Source organism: Ceratotherium simum, chromosome 7 (assembly GCF_057802395.1).
Source record: "Ceratotherium simum simum isolate JZ-2026a chromosome 7, ASM5780239v1, whole genome shotgun sequence".
NCBI lineage: Eukaryota > Metazoa > Chordata > Mammalia > Perissodactyla > Rhinocerotidae > Ceratotherium > Ceratotherium simum.
This window is the reverse complement of record NC_141906.1, coordinates 19,193,639-19,211,610: the sequence shown is the minus strand read 5'-3', so window position 1 is coordinate 19,211,610 and position 17,972 is coordinate 19,193,639. Positions and strand designations below refer to the sequence as shown.

The window sequence follows — 17,972 nt, the reverse complement described above, 5'->3', positions numbered from 1 at the left end:
CTGAAAACACTAAGTCTTAGCAATCAAAACTTCTGGTCACCTCTTAGACAGTCATGACATATGGGGCATACTTCGGGGGAAAAATAAAATGAAAAACAGCAAGACTTACACGTCATTAAGTTCAGCTACTCTCCCAAGAAATTCTTCATAAGTCAAGGAGCCACTTTCTCGGACCAATGTGACATGTTTTGCTACTTTTTCTGGTAACTTGTTAAGAACCAACTGCGTTTGATCTGAAAATTGCTGTCCCATGATGAAATGATGTCTTTTGAAATCCAGAGTGTTGTTTCACGTAGTTTCTGTCAAATATATATAAAAGTTACTTTTATATATAATATAAAAACAGCAATATATCCACCCCTTGAAGAAAATTGAGAAAAACCAGGAATACCTTTAAGTGAGAGCTCATTAGACTTACATGAGCCTAAGGTGGACTTTATTTAAACAATGATACTTTTAAAGTAAAGATTTATATTTCTATTTTTTAAGATTACATAGCTAAATGAGAAAACAGGATTCACTTACGTTATTGGGAGGGTGTGGAGCTTCTAACTTCTATAATTTCACCAAGTCAAAAACCATTACACAGATGCGCGCATGCACGCACACACGAAGGCATTTAAGTGACTGTATTTAATAGGAAGCTTCTTTACCTTATGTAATTTTCTTAAGAACATTTCCTGACTGCTTACCATGAGTCAGACTCCAAACTAAGGGCTTTCCATATATTATCTCATTTATTTCTTACAACAACCCTAAGAGGTAGACATTATTATATTCCTATTTTACAAATAAGGATATAGAGCTAAGTGACTTATCTACAGTTAAACAGTTGGTAAGTGGTTGAAGTGAACTTTGAACTCACGTTTTTCAGATTCTAGTGCTCATATTTTTAACCACTATGATATACTATGATATATAATCATTACATAATTACACCAGCTAAAAGAAATTTGTTGTTGAATTACTTCATTTATAAATGTATAACATTTTTAATTGTAAAATATATATAAATTAAACAGACTTTTGGTTTGAAAAACCTAAGAAAATTACAATGTTAGATTATTTAACCACCTTACATTTTCTGCTTAGAAAAAAAAAGACAGCTCTTTTGCTTTTTAACTTCTCCAGGTGTTAACTTAAAATTTATGTAACTTATTTTCTAAATATGAAGGTGATATTTTAGTTAAAAGGCTGGATCACTACTTTAATAATCTACTATTAATACAGATCAATAAGTTATTGAATTGACTTAAAAAAATTTAATCACAAAACATTTATTTAATAACCACTTACTCTAAAGTCTTAAAAGATATAATTCTATGTATCGTGGCTAGAGAAGAGTTGGATGTTTTTATTCTAGATAGCTTTTTCCTTTGGTAAATAATGACTTAGAATATCAAGCATTGAGAATATGGTTAAAATAGAAATTAATATAAATTTTTAGTATTTACTTATGTTGACTTATTCTATAACTGAATATGAAAATCCCTATTTAATACCAACACTACTACTAATAATAGTAAAAGCAACTAACATTTGTTGACCACTTCCATTATGTAACACAATCTTCTAAGCACGTTACACATATTCTCAATTTCGGTCATTTAACTCCCCTATAATAACCATTTTACAGATGAAGAAACAGGATAGTTAAAGAAACAAGCACTGAAAGGTTAAAGTAACAAAGTCACATCGCTAATTGTTTTTTTTAAAAATAAAGTTAGAAAAAGAAAAATGCATTACAATTTAAAAAAAATCTGATCCCCCCCTTGAGAAATTCCATTTTATTTACCCATCAAAGACTATCATTTTATCTCAGCCAAATTAACACTCATATCATATAAAGCAGGTGAAATAGTAAAATTTTATAGAAAAAGTTTTGCCAGGAAACCTGCTTTATCATTTAATCAAAAAAAAATAAAGTTATAACTCTATAAAATATATAACTTTATGAAACCATATATAATAAGAGTTCTCAGTAACCATAATATGTAAATTTGATTTTGGTATTAAAATTTAATGTACTGTATTTGAGGTTTATTCTTCTACTCACATAAAATATAGGAAAACTATAATTGTACTAAAAAAGAAAAACTCAACAATTACTGTTTTGAATCTGAGCCTACTTGGCAACGATAAACATATTACAGAGATAAATGAAAGGAAGCTGTTGAGGAAGATCCAGGCCACTAAAAAAAAATCTCTGAAAGCAAAACTATATATTTTAAATATAGTCAAGTGGATTCATAGCAACTATATTCAAAGAGAAACAAAGTTCTTAGCTTAGCGGTGGTCTCTAGGGTATTCAACATTAGTGATTTCTGGATTTTACAGACTAGTAAAATCTCAAAGCATCATGGTGTTGCACATTTATTTTTATTCTAAGTAAAGATAGTTTCCAGAAATAAGCAAAAAATCCCCAAACAATAAAAATTTTAAAAAGAAGAATTTATTACCTGAAAAGTAGAAGGATAGAGTATTAGAATAAAAGTCCTTCCCAAAAGGCATTAACTTCACACTGACAAATACTACATATGTACACCTACACTATTGTCCTTATTATTTTTGTTCTAATCCAAACATGTGAAAACATCATCAGAAGCCAATGGTTATAGACTGGTGTTAGGGAACCTTTGTGTTACATGGTCTTGTATTTTTTTTATTTTTAGTTTTTGTGAGGAAGATCAGCCCTGAGCTAACATCCATGCCAATCCTCCTCTTTTTGCTGAGGAAGACCGGCCCTGGGCTAACATCTGTGCCCATCTTCCTCCACTTTATATGGGACACTGCCACAGCACGGCCTGACAAGCGGTGCATCGGAGCGCGCCCGGGATCCGAACTCGGGCCGCCAGCAGCGGAACGCGAGCACCTAACCGCCACGCCACAGGGCTGGCCCCGTTATTATAGGTCTTTTAAAAATTAAACTCAACAAATACCATGTGCCTGGTGCTGTGATATGTTCTGGGGATACAACGGTGAGTGAAAGAAACATGGTTCTTGACGCCACGGAGGCATCTGACACAGTGGGGAAAAGACAACAATCACACCACTAAACATATAATTACAAAATGAGAAGCACTAAGCCAAACAAGCAAGCCAAACAAGGTGCTACAAAAGCCTATAAGAGGACTTGACCTAGTCTTGTATCAGGGAAGAAGTCCTTAAGCAAACATTTGATTTGAGATGATCAGTCAGCCAGAGAAGAGGGGTAGAGGCATGGTGAAGGGAGGACATTCCAGGCAGAGGTAATAGAAAGTGCCTAACATTGGAAGGAGCATGGTGCCTTTGAGGTAATAAAAAAAGGCCAGAGTGACTAACGCAGAGCAGCAGAGGGAGAGAAAGACTGGCACCAAGAGATGGACTGTTTACCATTTTTACTGATGACTCGAAGACAAGACTCCATGCCTGCCCAGTCTGTGGATGACTAAAATTGAAATGAATGAATAATGTCCACTGAATATCAGAATCAAGACTGAAATAGATACTGATTTTCTGAAACAGAATAAATTATATCAAATACAACTTAAGAGTTAAATCCTGAATATGTTTTGAAAAGCCAACTGCACAAAAAACACACAGGTAAGATGGGCTTAAAACCAGTCCAACTATAAAAGGTCTGAGGGTTTCAGTCAAAGTAAGTCAATAGTAAACAGGAACAAGAAAGATGCTAAAATAATCCTAAACTCTTGCTAGAAGCAGACGTCCAGAGTGAGAGCCCAGTCCCATTGTACTCTGTAATGGTTCCACCCCACTGAAGTTCTGTAATCAGCTCTAAGCAGTTGCACTTTTAAAGGGCATTCATCATTTGAACATATTTGGGAGAGCATACAAGATGTTAAGGATCTCGAAAAGGAAACGAAGCAATTTATTCTAGATAATCATAGTTTAGTAACCATGTGAAGCAATATGATAGGTTTGTTCAAACATCTGAAGAGTTTTCATGTGGAAGAGGAAGTAAGATTTATTTTATGTAGTTCAGAGAACCGAATAGCCAATAAGTTTAAATAAGGCAGATTTCAGGTCAATGTAAGAATTTCCTATCATCCATAATTATCCAGAAGTGTTAAGGGCTGTCTTGTAATATATGTGAGCTTGCTTTCATTGGAAGTGTGGAGGTGTTTAATAAAGATCAGAAGTTCATCTAATGAGTGTTTTAGAGAAGATTTTTGCTCGGGTGAGAAGCGGAGTAGGTAACCTCTAAAATTTTTTACTCCCAAAGTGAAACTTAAATCTCCTCTAGTTTTCCTGTACCAATCCAATCAAAATGCAATAAGAGATGCTAATCAACCAGAATGAAAACGTTAAATTACACTTACATTACTTAACAAAGAAAAAATTAAACTTTTGAAATATATGGTCTTAATATTTAGAGTAAAACATGTAATGATAATTTAATCCATGTGCTCACCAAACAGCTATTTAAAAAGAAGCCTTAGTTGCTTATTTATTGAGTTAGAAAATGGTCCCTTTTGTTTCTGCATTGATTTGATCTGGTGTGCTAACTCTGAATGGTAAGGTTTATCATTTGAGGCAGCATATTAACTTGTTATCCTACAATTGCACTTGGTATCTGGGAAACCTGATCACTAACTCCTCGGATTACAAGGTAACACTATCTAGAGACTACTGAGAGGGCCTGGAACAGTGGTTCTTAACCTGGTTCAGTGCAGATGGCCCGGAATTTACAGTTCATTTTGAATACCATAAAATAATGATAAATATTAACATCCATCACTAGCATAAAAATATGACTCTATGATCTACATGCAACATAAAACCACAACCGGTGGTTGTGGACATGCACAACCGGTGCATGTTCACAAAAACAATCTATTGAGGCCACCGTCTAGTCACTCAGCACAGCTTTTTCAGTGTCCCTCTTTGGTGACTCTGCACATTCTTCTATCATGGCACATATTAGGAGTTAGGTCACTTGACCATCCCCCTCCGTGAGCTTTTTGAGGATAGTAGCTGTGCTCTCTCTTTTGGCAGATACATAAGCATACAATAAATGTTTATGAATGGATATAGTATATACTGACAGTTTTTGTTTTCTTATTATTCATTTAGTATTCTTTTGCCTCTTGTTAACTTGTTCAGTCATCTTACCAGTACTAACTTGGAGAGAAGCTGAAGTTAAAAAAATACATGAAAGAAAAAAATACAAAATTGTAAAATTTTATCATTAAATTAATGTTTATGGGGGCCCACCCGGTGGCGCAAGCAGTTAAGTGTGCGCACTCCACTGCAGCGGCCCGGGGTTCACCGGTTCGGATCCCGAGCGCGCACTAACGTACCGCTTGGCAAGCCATGCGGTGGTGGTGTCCCATATAAAGTGGAGGAAGATGGGCACAGAGGTTAGCCCAGGGCCAGTCTTCCTCAGCAAAAAAAAAGAGGAGGATTGACAGATGTTAGCACAGGGCTGATCTTCCTCACAAAAAAATTAATTAATTAATTAATGTTTATGTAAACTGAGAGATATTCATTACTTGATATTAGCAAAATACTTCCTTCTAGATTATGGAACAGTAGTATTGTATAGGAATGTAATTTTCAAACCAATGGCATAGAATTCAGCAAAAGACAAATCTCTGGTCAAGATTTCTCAAAGAACTAGCAGCTCTCATACTACTGTGTCACCTATAATTCAGTCCTTTCTAGAAGGGATAATAATGTGCTTTCAAGAAATATTTGAAGGATTTTCTAAATAAAGAACAATTGTTACTTTGAAACTCACAAGAATATCAAGGATTCCAAAAATGTCACTAGTGGGTGGTAACATACACTTGATTACTTCTTTTTCTAACAAATGAATTGCTGTAGTTCAAATATTCTTATAAAGATATAAAAATTACATCATGGGTAATTGGCCAAAAAAAAAAAAAAACTCTATGAAAATTTAAACCATATTCATTCATAAAAGGATTAAAGCAAAGTTGATAAGCCTGAAAGTGGAACAAGTTGACTAGCTCACAAGTTCTGTAGTATTTAGAAAACCTCTCTGAAACCTGTTCTCCATGAAATTTTGTATCAAATTCTTTACTTACACAAAGATATTTATAATTGAAATAATCATCAACTATTTTCATTGTCGGCTTTAACATCAGTGATAAAAATTAAGTACTAAAAAATAGGTCTCTAAGGATACTATTTAATTTCTTATTGCTTATTCAAACTCTAGATTTGTAAACAGATTATCAGCTGTTCTGCAAGACAAGAAATTAACAGCAGTTATAACAGATACACATGAAACAATCAGACCAGTCAGAGTCACTACAGAATCTGGAATGCCTGTTCTGGGCTCAAAGATCTTAATCAGAAAAAAATTTTATAGAAAGAAAAACTACAAAAGGATAAGAATTAAGATTAAGAATATGCATTTCTGATAGCACCAGTGTGTTCACTAAATACATTTCATATTTGGAAAAATACCCTAACTAGGCTTACAAGAATTCTCTCTGGACCTTCCTTACCTTTTTGGGAAGAGAGGGGGAAGCCTGTTAAGTGTTTAGACGTGAACTAAGAAAGATCAGCTACAAACATCAAATATAAAGTTCGCTTACACAAATGACAAAGAACACATTTTGGAAACATACCATCATATTCTGGAGGAAAATATTTAGAAACTGGAGAAAAATCCATATTATTTTTGAGTTCTGAACTCAGAAAGCATCACTTCTTAGAGCGGTGACTTCAACAGAGGTGACTAATTTAGGATCACTGGTTCGCAGCACTTCTTGCCCCAGATGAAATTCTGAACGGCTGGAGTTCATTTTATAGCAAGAAGAGTGGGCGAAGGGGAGCGGAAAAGAATAACTTTATGCAGAAGATCTAAGAATTATAAACTATGGGAAGCGTTACGGCGGCTTTATAAATACGCCAGAGGCAAGAACGGAATCACTTGCCACTGTGAAATAGGACAGGGTCAGAATATGGACGTACACTGCAATTTAATAAAGGGGCTGGGGATAAATCTGAATACTACTACTAAATCCACATTTTGTAACACGACACAAATAACAGAAGTCATTTCAAAAGCTAATACAGAAGGCTTCCTTTCCAGGAATAATTACTACCATGATTAGCAAGGAAACGCTCTGTCGCAGCCGGGTCTCGGGGTAGCTGGTTCGACAAGGCAAAGCCTTCAGGAAGGGGAGCAGCCTAATCTAATTTAGAAACGCAGGGCCGGCTAAGAAGATCGACTTGGCCTTTTCTGAGCTGTCGCCCCAAGCAAGGGTTTTTAATCTGGAGGGTCCGGTGCGGCGGGGGCGCACGGGCCGTCTCCTAAAGACACCGGCCACCCTCCGGCCACCCTCGCAGGGCTCTTCCTCGCCGCCTCGGCCCCTCCTCAAGTGCACCTGCACTGTAACCAACAGCTACGCTCGCCGGCCGGCGGCGAGATTCAAAAGTGGTTCCGGGCTGGAGGAGGGAAAACCCTCTCCTCGGCCCCCAGAACCACCCGCCAAACAGGACCAGCCACCTCCACCCCCAGCCGCTGGGCCGGGTGGGGGACGGCGCATCCACGGAAACGCCTCCCAAGCCAGCCCCGCTCCCCCAGCCGAGGCCTAGAAAGGGCGGCGGGCCGGGCCTGTCTCCCCACTGAAGCCGGCCCGGCAGTCGAGGCCTGGCGGTGATTCCACTCCAGCCCGAGGTCGTGGAGCAGCTGGGAAGAGGAACGGCGGACAGACAGCCTGCGGGGCTCACCCAAGTTCAAGGCATCGCGCTTCCGGCGGCAGCGGCGCCGCCCCAGCCCGCCGCTCAGACCCGGAGCGCCGACGGCGCCTCGGGCGGCGACCGGGTCGCACGTCAGTGACGCAGAGGCCCTGCCCCCAGCGCGTTGCCTGGAGACAGTGCCTAACCTTCCTCCCCAGAGCTCTGCCCCGGCTCACCTCACTGGCTTCCCTTCTCCTGAGGACCTTCGAGCCGAACCCCGAGGCCATCTGAGAGGGAATGGTAGCGGCCAAGGCCAAGGAGGGGGCTGCGCCCAAGTGGCGGCGGGAGAGGCCTCGCCTGGCAGCTCCTCGAGGCCGGAGCCGCATGGGGTGTTACGGCCTGGCCGACTGCCGCCTCTCCTGGTGCCATCTCCCGAGCGGGCTCTCCAGGGCCCAGCTGGTGACAAAGGCCACAGTGCCAGCCCCGGTTTGGTCAAGGGCTGAATTCCAAGCCACCACTTATTAGGCATCCGACCTCCCACTGTTCGTAGCTACAGAGAGATCATCTCGTTTCTTTACCATGCAATGGGGCCGATTATGCTCACCAAGCTAGATTCGAAGCATGAGAGAATATATGGAAAGTTACTAGCACAGGGTCCGGAATGGTGAGCCCTAATAAATGGCAGACATTATTATTATGAACACGTGTTGGCGATATGATGGCTTTTCAGAACATCCATGGTCAATAATTGCTATCCATTAAGCATCTGTTGTATGCCAAATACGATACAAGGCAGGCGTTGCTCTTAAGTAGGTTGCTCAAAGTTGTACAGCCAGTAAACAGCAGAGCAAGGGTTTAAACTCAGGTATAGTTGACACTATTGCCTCTATGCTTAGCGGCTAAAGTAAACTACTTCTTATGCTTGTTAATGTTTCCATACCCGTCCTTCCTCAGTCATTTGTAGATTTACCTTGTGAAGAATTAAACCTGCCCTCTAACAATAGATAGTACTTATTGACTATTTACTATGCAGGCCCTGTTCTAAGTACTTTAAAGGTATTAATAAATGTAACCCTCACAGGAATCCTATGAGGTAGGTGTTATTAATACTCTCATTTTACAGATTTAGGAAGGTCAATTAAGTTTTCCAAGGTCAACCAACCACTAAGGAGCAGAGCCAGATTCAAACCCAATCTGACTGAACCCGGAGCCTGTGCTTTTAACTCTGGTTCTAAACTGCCTCAGTAAGATGGTAAGACTTCATCAGGGCCAGGTCCATGTCTGTCTGTGTACTTCTTTTTTTTTTAAACGGTATGGAGAGTGTACTGAGATTGTCTCCCTGACAACCAGCACGGAGCCTGACATGCAATAGTTGTTCAATGTTTGAACATTTAATGAATATTTGAACCCTGGAAAAACTAAGAGCCTAATAATGAAGTATAAATAATGATTTAGTAAATTAAAAAAATATCTAATGAAGTTCAACAGGGTCCTATAGTTGAGCCTAATCTGGGTCTGGGAGTCAGGAATATTTCTCTGTAAAACTTGCTTTCAGTTAAATACTAGTATTGGAGAGTCGGTGCAACAAAACAAGACAAAGAAATAAAAGGCATCCAGATTGGAAAAGAAGAAGTACCACTGTATTTGCAGACAAAAATGCTATGGAATACTACAAAAAAAGCTACTAGAACTAATAAATGAGTTTAGCAAAGTTGCAGGATACAAAGTCAATGTACAAAAATCAGTTGTATTTCTATATACTATAAATGAACAATTAGACACTGAAATTTTAAAAGTACTATTTAGCAGCAAAAAAAAAAAAAAAAAAGAAATACTTAGGGATAAATTTGACCAAAGATGTGAAAGGCATATAAACTGTACTACAAAACATTGTGAGAGAAATTAAAGATCTAAATACAGACATGTACCATGTTAATGGATCAGAAGATTCAATATTTTTAAGACGTTATTTATCTCTGAATTGATCTATAGATTTAAGGCAAGTCCAATAAGAATCATAGCAGATTCTTTCTGTGGAAATTATCAAGCTGATTCTAAAATTTATATGGAAGTGCAAAGGACCTAGGGTAGCCAAAACTTTGATCAAGAAAAACAAAGTTGAGGGACTTATACCACCTGATTTCAAGACATTATAAGAGCTACAGTAATCAACAGAGTGTGGTATTGTTACTGAACCAAAGTGAGTTCGTTTCTTGGTGAGTTGAAATCAAAGCCTTCATCAGAAGTTGTTGTCACACAAAATACAATTTATTTGCAGCAAATGAGGAGACCACAGGGAATCACTTCCAAAGCTGTGGCTCCCTGAGCAAGGGAAAACAGGTGCCTTTTATTTCAGATGGGGAATGAATATTCAAAAGGGAAGTTTTCTCATTACATGTAGAGGTAGGTATGAGCTCACACAGGCGTGTTTGAAAACATGCTTTTACATACATCACATGTTAGGCTAGTAATGCTTAAGCTCCTCCAGGAGTGGAGATCTTAACATTAAAATGAAGCAAAGGTAACTTTTGGACGCTTCTCAGCCCATCTGCTCAAGCATTGCTCTTGCTGTGGGGTCTGGATTGGTTCAGGGCAGTTGGTGATTGTATCTCTTAACATAACTGAAAAAAAAATTTGAGAAACAGTTAAGTGCTTTTGAAACCTCTGTTGAGTTACTCAGAGCAGTTAATCGGTGACAGTATCAGTGTAAAGATAGACAAATAGAGCAATGTAACAGAATAGAGAGCCAAGAGATAGACCTACCATATATGGTCAATTGATTTTCAACAGATATGCCAAGGGAATTCAATGGGTCAAGGATAAGCTTTTCAACAAACAATGCTGGAAGAATTGGATAGTATATGCCAAAAAATAAAAAGAATCTTGATCCTCTCCTCATACTATACACGAAAATTAACTAAAAATTGATCATAAATCTAAATTGAAGAGCTAAAATTATAAAACTTATAGAAGAGAACATAGGAGAAAAATCTAAGTGACCTTGAATTTGGAAAAGATTTCTTAAACATGGCACAAAAAGCACAAACAGTAAAAGGAAGAAAAATTGATAGATTTTACTTCATCAAAATTAAAACTTCTGTTTTTCAAAACACACTTAAGAAAATGAAAAGGCAAGCCATAGACCAGGAGAACATATTTGCAAAACATATATTTGACAAAGGACTTCTAACTAGAATACATAAAGAACTCTTACAACTCAGTAAGGAGACAAAGAACCTAATTTTAAAAATGGGCAAAATATTTAAACAGAGACTTCACCAAAGAAGATATATAGATGAAAAAATAAGCACGTGAAAAGACGCTCAACATCATTAGTCATTAAGGAAATGCAAGTTAGAAGTACAATGAGATATCACTCCATTGCCTAGTCACTAGAATGGCTAAAATTAAAAAGACTAATCATACAAAGCATTGGCAAGGATGTGAAACAACTAGAATTCTCATATACTGCATGTGGGGAATGTAAAATGATACAATTATTTTGGAAGTCAGTTTGGCCATTTCTTAAAAAGCTAAACATACACCTACCATATGATCCAGCCATTCCACTCCTAGATATTTACCCACGAAGACTTGTACATGAATATTCATGGCAGCATTATTTGTAATAGGCCCAAACTGGAAACAACCCAAATGTCCATTAACAGTTGAATGGACAACAAATTGTGGTGTATCCACACAATGGAATACTACTCAGCAATAAGAAGGAATGAATGATTGGTATACTCAACGACATTAATGGATCTCAACATAATTATTCTGAGTGAAAGAAGCCAGACCAAAAAAGAATAATACTGTGTAATTCCATGATATAAAATTCTAGAAAAGCTATAATGACGAAAAGCAGATCAGTGGTTGCTTGGGGATGTGGGGGCGTGAAACAGGGTGGGTGGAGATGGTTGGGAAGGTGGTATCACAAAGGGGCAGGAGGAAACCTTTTGGGGTGATGGATATGTTCCTTTTCTTGATTATAGTGAAGGTTTCACAGGTGTATCCTTATGTCAAAACTTCTCAAATTGTACACTTTTATCATGAGCGGTTTATTGTATGGCAATAATACCTCAGTGAAATTGGGGAAAAAGACATATCTATCTAAATTTTAAAAGGCTTTATCAGCTTAATCTGAGCCTGGGAGTCAGGAAGATCACTCTGCAAATTGCCTTCAATTTTATAAAATGGGACCAGTACTCACGGAGAATATAGTGAGGATGAGACTACAAGACTAAAATATTTTAAAATTAGTATTATTATTGACATCTCTAGATAGTTCCTTCTCATTACTACAGCTTTCTTCTTAACTTTGCACAAGCATAATGAATTAACTAGAATGTAAAACAGAATAAGATAGTAGTAAGGATTATCTTAAAAACCGTAGTAGAAGAGATTAGAAATTCTCTCTGGAATAGAAGTTATCAAGTTATTTTGTGGCAAGATAAGGAAACCTTTATTTTTCTTACATATAAAAAAAGTGTAGGAAAAGTGTTTGTAGAAAACCATAAATATAAATACTAAGAGTTATGGAAGAAGGAACCTCTAAGTGAACCGTTTCATAAGAAGGATCCTTTTGTAATGAATCTTGCAATTTGTAATGTGTATTCAGATTTCATGGTTTAGGTAGGTATTTTCCAGTTAAAACACTAGAGGCTTCAAAAAAATTGTAGTAAATACAGTCCTGTAGTGAAGACCAGGAAAATTTGAGAGACTTTTGAAATTATATTTTTCTAGGAAGGTATATCCAATGCCTCCTGCTTTTCGTAAGGTCACTAAACATCTGTGACAGGACTGTGGGAATATATGAGGAAGGCTGTTAGTGGCTATGAGTTGTAAACATTTTTAACTTCCTGCCTGTAATTCATAAAATCATAAAGTTCACAGAACGGTTTAATAAATCATCTGGTCCAACATCCTTCTTTTATAGATGAGGAAACTGAGATCCAAAGATGGGAAGTGATTCACCTTAGGACTGCAGAGCAAGTTCACTAAACTGGGTTAGAATCCAGATTTCCTGGCCGCTAGTCTAGTGCTTTTTTTCGCAGTACGTTACTGCTTTTGATTATATCAGTGCAGAATACTGAGGAACAACGTGTCACCTACAATTAAGATGAAAGTTTCAGCATCTTCCAGGATGCTGCACCTGGAGGTTTTCATATCTTATTGATCCCTCCTTTCTGGCCACTGCTTCTCAAGCTCTGTACTCAGCCCTCTACTTTTATTTTTAAACATTTGGAGAGCCCATGCGCTCATAGCCTCAATTATCACCTGTATTCAGACAATTTCCAAATCTACATTGCCAGTGGTTATCTTTCATTGGTGTTGGAATCCTGTACTTCCATGTTTTCTTAGAATATCTCCCCAGGAATGAAGGTACTACAGTAATGGCACCTGAACTCAACAATTCCCACATCAAAGTGGCTTGATAAAAAGGAGACCAGTATTCCTTCTGGTCTCCCGGCTAAATCATATGAAGAGATTTCCTTCCGTCTCCTAAAGCATTCTGTCATGGTATTCTGTATTTTCTGTAAAATTTCTCCTCGTTCTATTTTTTTATCCTTTTTTTGAGTTCTTAGTGTGTGCCAGGCACCATAAATGTCCTTTATGTATTATCTCATGTAAGGTTCTCAAGGGTCCTAAAAGATAGACGTTAAGGATAGATATTAATATTATCTTAATTTCACAGAAGAGAAAACAGCCCTAGAGAGGTAAAATAACTTGCCCAAGTTCACATAGTTCATAAACGGCAGAGCAAGGGTTCAAATCTACTTCTGATTTCAGAACCTCAAGTTTTAGCTACTGCACTGTATTTCTGTTGGGTTTAACACATTCTTGTCTATTCCGTACTATCATCTCAGTCTAAGTTCCGTGTTATCTCACAGACTGGTTAGTATAATAACTTATACGTCTTAGCTGATCAACTTATCCTGAAATGTATTTATTCAGTCCATCTTGTAACTTGCTGCCAAGCAACCTAAAATATTATCTTTATTAAGCCTATACCATAAAAATGCTGGTGCTCAGTATCAGGCCAGAGCGGGTCAACAAAATGGACCCCAGTGTTTGGGAATGCATTATAGATGGGTGATTTTACCACCCCCCTGCCCCAAAGATCTATCTGGATGTTAGGGAGAGTTAGTTCTGTATACTACCTAGCCCCACTGTTATCACGTTAATCCAAGCCTCCCCACACCCTCCCCCACAAACCTTCGTTGCTATGTTGTGTGATCGCTGCTCTCAGTGCCACTCATGGCCCACTTTCCCTTGGCATACCTCATCTTCACCTGCGTCAGGCTAGCTTCCTCTGTGCCCCAGTCATCTCCTCATCTGCCCCAGTCATGACCTCGGGAATTCCCATTCTCCTGCAAACAACTCCTCTGTCATTATCTGCTTTTTCTTTGAACACTTTCTGCCGCAACCAGAGGAATCCACTTCCCTGACAACCTCTCTGGCTAGGAGACAAGTTAACATTCTCTCCCCTAGCTGTCAGATACTTTCACACCAATGTTTTACTACTATGAATCAGCCGTCTCTGCTCCGTTCCACTCTTCCATCTGGAAGCCTGGTTTTTCCTAAGCCGGCTAAGCCTAATAACTACATATCAAAGAAGTCATGTTTCTCTTCATGCAAATGCAAGACTCAAACCTTACCATTGTCATGTAAGGCAAGGAAAGATCAATCCAGCACATGCCAACAGGGCCAGCAGAAGTGAAGTGAGAAAGTTCAAGAACAACATAGAGTACTCTGATCCTGGGAGCTATCCACCTTGGTCTTTTGGGTCCTTGTTGCCAGACAGACAGACCAATGGAAAATGACCCAGTCTCCTCTGAGAGAGCAAAACCCAGGTCAGTTTATCACTCTGCTACATGGAAAACAAGGACTAGAAGCGGCTAGTTCATGATTACATTTTCCAGTATCTAAAAAATGTCTTTTTACAGATAGTAAATTTGTGCTAATTTGTTTTGAATTAGGATCCAAACAAGATGCTCTCATTGCATTTGATTGTTATATATATATTTTTAATTTTTTGTTTATTGCAGTAACATTGTATAAATTTCAGGTGTACATCATTATACTTCTATTTTAATTTAGAGCCGTCCTCCTCCCCTCCTTTTTTCATGTTATTAATTTGTTGCAGAAACTGGGTGTATTAGTCAAGGTTCAACGAGAGAAACAGAACCAGTAGAAAATACAATCTAAGAGATTTACTGCAAAGCATTGGCTTACTCAGTTGTAGGGGCTGGTAAGGCAAGCTAGAAATCCATAGGACAAGCTATCACGCTGGAACTTTTGGGCATGAGCTGAAACTACAATACACAGTAGAATTTCTTCTGGGAAGCCTCAGTTCTGCTCCTAAATTCTTTCTGATTGAATCAGACCCGCCCAGATTATCTAGAATAATCTCCCTTATTTAAAGTTGATTGGTGGGGCCGGCCCCATGGCTTAGTGGTTAAGTGCACGTGCTCTGCCGCTGGCGGCCCGGGTTCGGATCCTGGGGGCACACCAACGCACCGCTTCTCCGGCCATGCTGAGGCCGTGTCCCACATACAGCAACTAGAAGGATGTGCAGCTATGACCTACAACTATCTGCTGGGGCTTTGGGGGAAAAAATAAAAAAAAAAAAAAAAAAAAAAAAGTCGATTGGTTACGGACTTCAATTACATTTACAAAACACTTTCACAGAAACACTTAGATTCGTGTTTGATTGACAAACGAAGGACTAAAGTTTAGCCACATTGATGCATAAAGACTGTCACACTGGGTCAGTTGTGGTATAGACTATCCCTACATTCTGGATTTATCTTTTTTTTTTCTTTGTGATGTCGTTTACCTTGTTCCTTTTCTCCCCATATTTCCCTTAAATGCAAAGGCTTGGTTAGATTCATGTTTGATTGATCTGGCAAGAATGCTTCACAGGTGGTGCTGTGTGCTTCATGTTGCGTTGTGTCAGGAGGCCCACAATGTCTGCTTGTCCCACTTTAAGACTGAGCACTGGGGTTCTCATCAATATTTTATCTAATGGTTTTATCCATTATGATGGTAGTATGAATCCATTTTATTAGGGATTACAAAATGGTGATTTTCTAACTATTTATTTACTAGTGTCACTTCTATAAAAAACTTTCCTTTTTGAACCAGGGCTATTTGGTTACCCTGAAATACTGTCTATACAGGAAAGGCAGGAGAAATGCCAAATTCTTTCCTTTTAAGGAGTTGGTACTTAGTTACTTTCAATTGTGTCCAATGTGTGGAATTTTAACTTCGTTTAGTATAATTATAAATTCATGGGTTTTATATATTTTATCAATTGCATTTATTATTACTTTTGATGTTTATATAGTCCCATCTTTGGCCAGTGGTAACCCCATGATATTGTCTTTTTGACAAGCTTTGGTAGCTTCCTTGGGTTCTGGTCCCTGGCTTATCTTCTATAGCTCCTGCTCCAGACCTTGAACTCCTCCAAGGAGTTCTGGATCCTTTCGCTGGAGAATGGTATTTAGAAACCACAACCTGGTTGTTAGGTGTATTCACAGCTATTGGATTGTCATTACTTCTAGTCCTTTTCCATGGACAGAGCTAGGGAATGTATGTGTCTGAAAAGAAAATAACAATCTAGAGTTCAAACTGATGTTCCTAATTTAAATTTAATATCGCACAATTTTAAATCTTTGATTTTATACTTATATCTTTTATGTTACATTGACAATCTTAATCCCTAACAACATTAAGTAATTACTTACATTACTTTATAAAATATAGAAAATAGATTCAAAATAATAATACCAGTATGACTACAGACTATTAGGTTACTGAATGAAGTTTACACATTCTTACTGCTCTATTTGTTCTTAGAATATGTATCACCAAAAATGTAGAGTCAAAACACTGTGTTCTAATCCCTTGAAATAATTCTCCTTTTTTTTAAAGTGGTTTCTCAGTTTGTTTTTTTACTTCTAGGGATTGCTTCATAAATTTAATTTTACCTTTGAAAAGTAGAAGTTTTTTATGTTTCCAAAGTAGGAACTACATAAAGAGGCATGTTTGAGAAGTATCATGCCCATTCCCAATCCTACACCCTGCTATCTCCTTACTCCTATATTTAAATATTTTGATCTTTCTTTCCAGTATTTTTGCAAATATAAGCAAATACATATATACGGATATGTAAATAAAAATATATTTGTGTTTACCACCCCATTTTTACACAAAATGTAGTGTTCTGTAACTTTCTCTTTTTTCACTTAATAATATATCCTGAAGATCATTCCCATACCAGTAATTAAAGGACAGAGATTTACCTCATTCTTTTTGACAAATACATAGAATTCCAACATGTGGATTTACAATAGTTTACTCAACCAGACCCCTACTGATGGACATTTGGGTTGTTATTACACATAGAATTCTGCAGTGAATGATTTTTTGTATAAGTAATTTCACATTTTTTTTTGCCAGATATTATCAAATTCTTGTCTATGGGAGGAATTTTCAGCAGTAATATATAAGAGTGCTCATTACTCTGCATCTGGATTGAAAGAATATGTTGTCATATTTTTGGATTTGTGCCAATCTGATAGAAGTGCTATATCAGACATTAGTTTTCATTTTTCTTGTTATGAATGATATTGAGCATCTTTTCTTATGTTTAAGAGCCATTTTCGTTTTTGTTGTGAATTGTCTATTCTTATGTTTTGTCCATTTTCCCCACCGGGTTAATGGTTTTATTATTTTTTTTAATGTTTAAGAGCTCTTTATATATTAAATATATTAGCTCTTTGTTTATATTTTAAATTGCAGATACCATTTTCAGGTTTGTCATTTGTCTTTTGACGTTGCTTAATGGGAATTTTTGGCCATGTGGACTTTTTAATTTTTATGTAGTCAAATTCATCAAAGTATGTATGTAGTCTAGTCTTTATAAAGGTACCAATCATGTCTTTATTGCTTCTGGATTTTTCATGATAGGAAGATTTTCCTCACTTCCAGTTTATAAAGGAATTCATGTTTTCTTCTAGTAGTTATAAGGTTTCATTTATTATGTTTAAAGCTTCAATCCATCTGGAATTTTTCCTGGTATATGATGTGAAAGGCGGGTATGATTTTATCCTTTTTGCTAAATGGTTCTCCAGTTGTTCCAAACAGCATTTAGTCCATCTTTCCCCCTCCCAGATGATTTGTCCCCTTTTAACATATATTAAATTGTCACATGCAGTTAGGTCTATTTGTGACGTGACTATTCTGTTACATTGGTCTATCTTGGTGTACAAGTGCTACATTGTTTTGATTATAGGGGCTTTATAATA

At 37.5% G+C, this 17,972-nt stretch overlaps 1 protein-coding gene across 2 annotated transcripts in view; it reads right to left on the bottom strand.

Moving 5' to 3' along the window:
- The window catches only part of RNF141 (ring finger protein 141), a 38,153-nt gene extending 30,357 nt beyond the window's left edge, over positions 1-7,796 (bottom strand). Inside the window, exons 1-2 of one of the 2 annotated variants that reach the window (XM_004418430.3) lie at positions 7,708-7,796; positions 110-299 (exon numbers count right to left, since the gene is read on the bottom strand). In XM_004418430.3, the coding sequence (XP_004418487.1) occupies positions 110-252 (143 nt within the window). In that variant the 5' untranslated portion in view covers positions 253-299; positions 7,708-7,796. Of the gene's footprint in view, positions 1-109; positions 300-6,599; positions 7,666-7,707 lie in introns of those variants that run through there. The other variant, XM_087433224.1, reaches the window with a different exon arrangement.
- Positions 7,797-17,972: the final 10,176 nt, after the last annotated feature.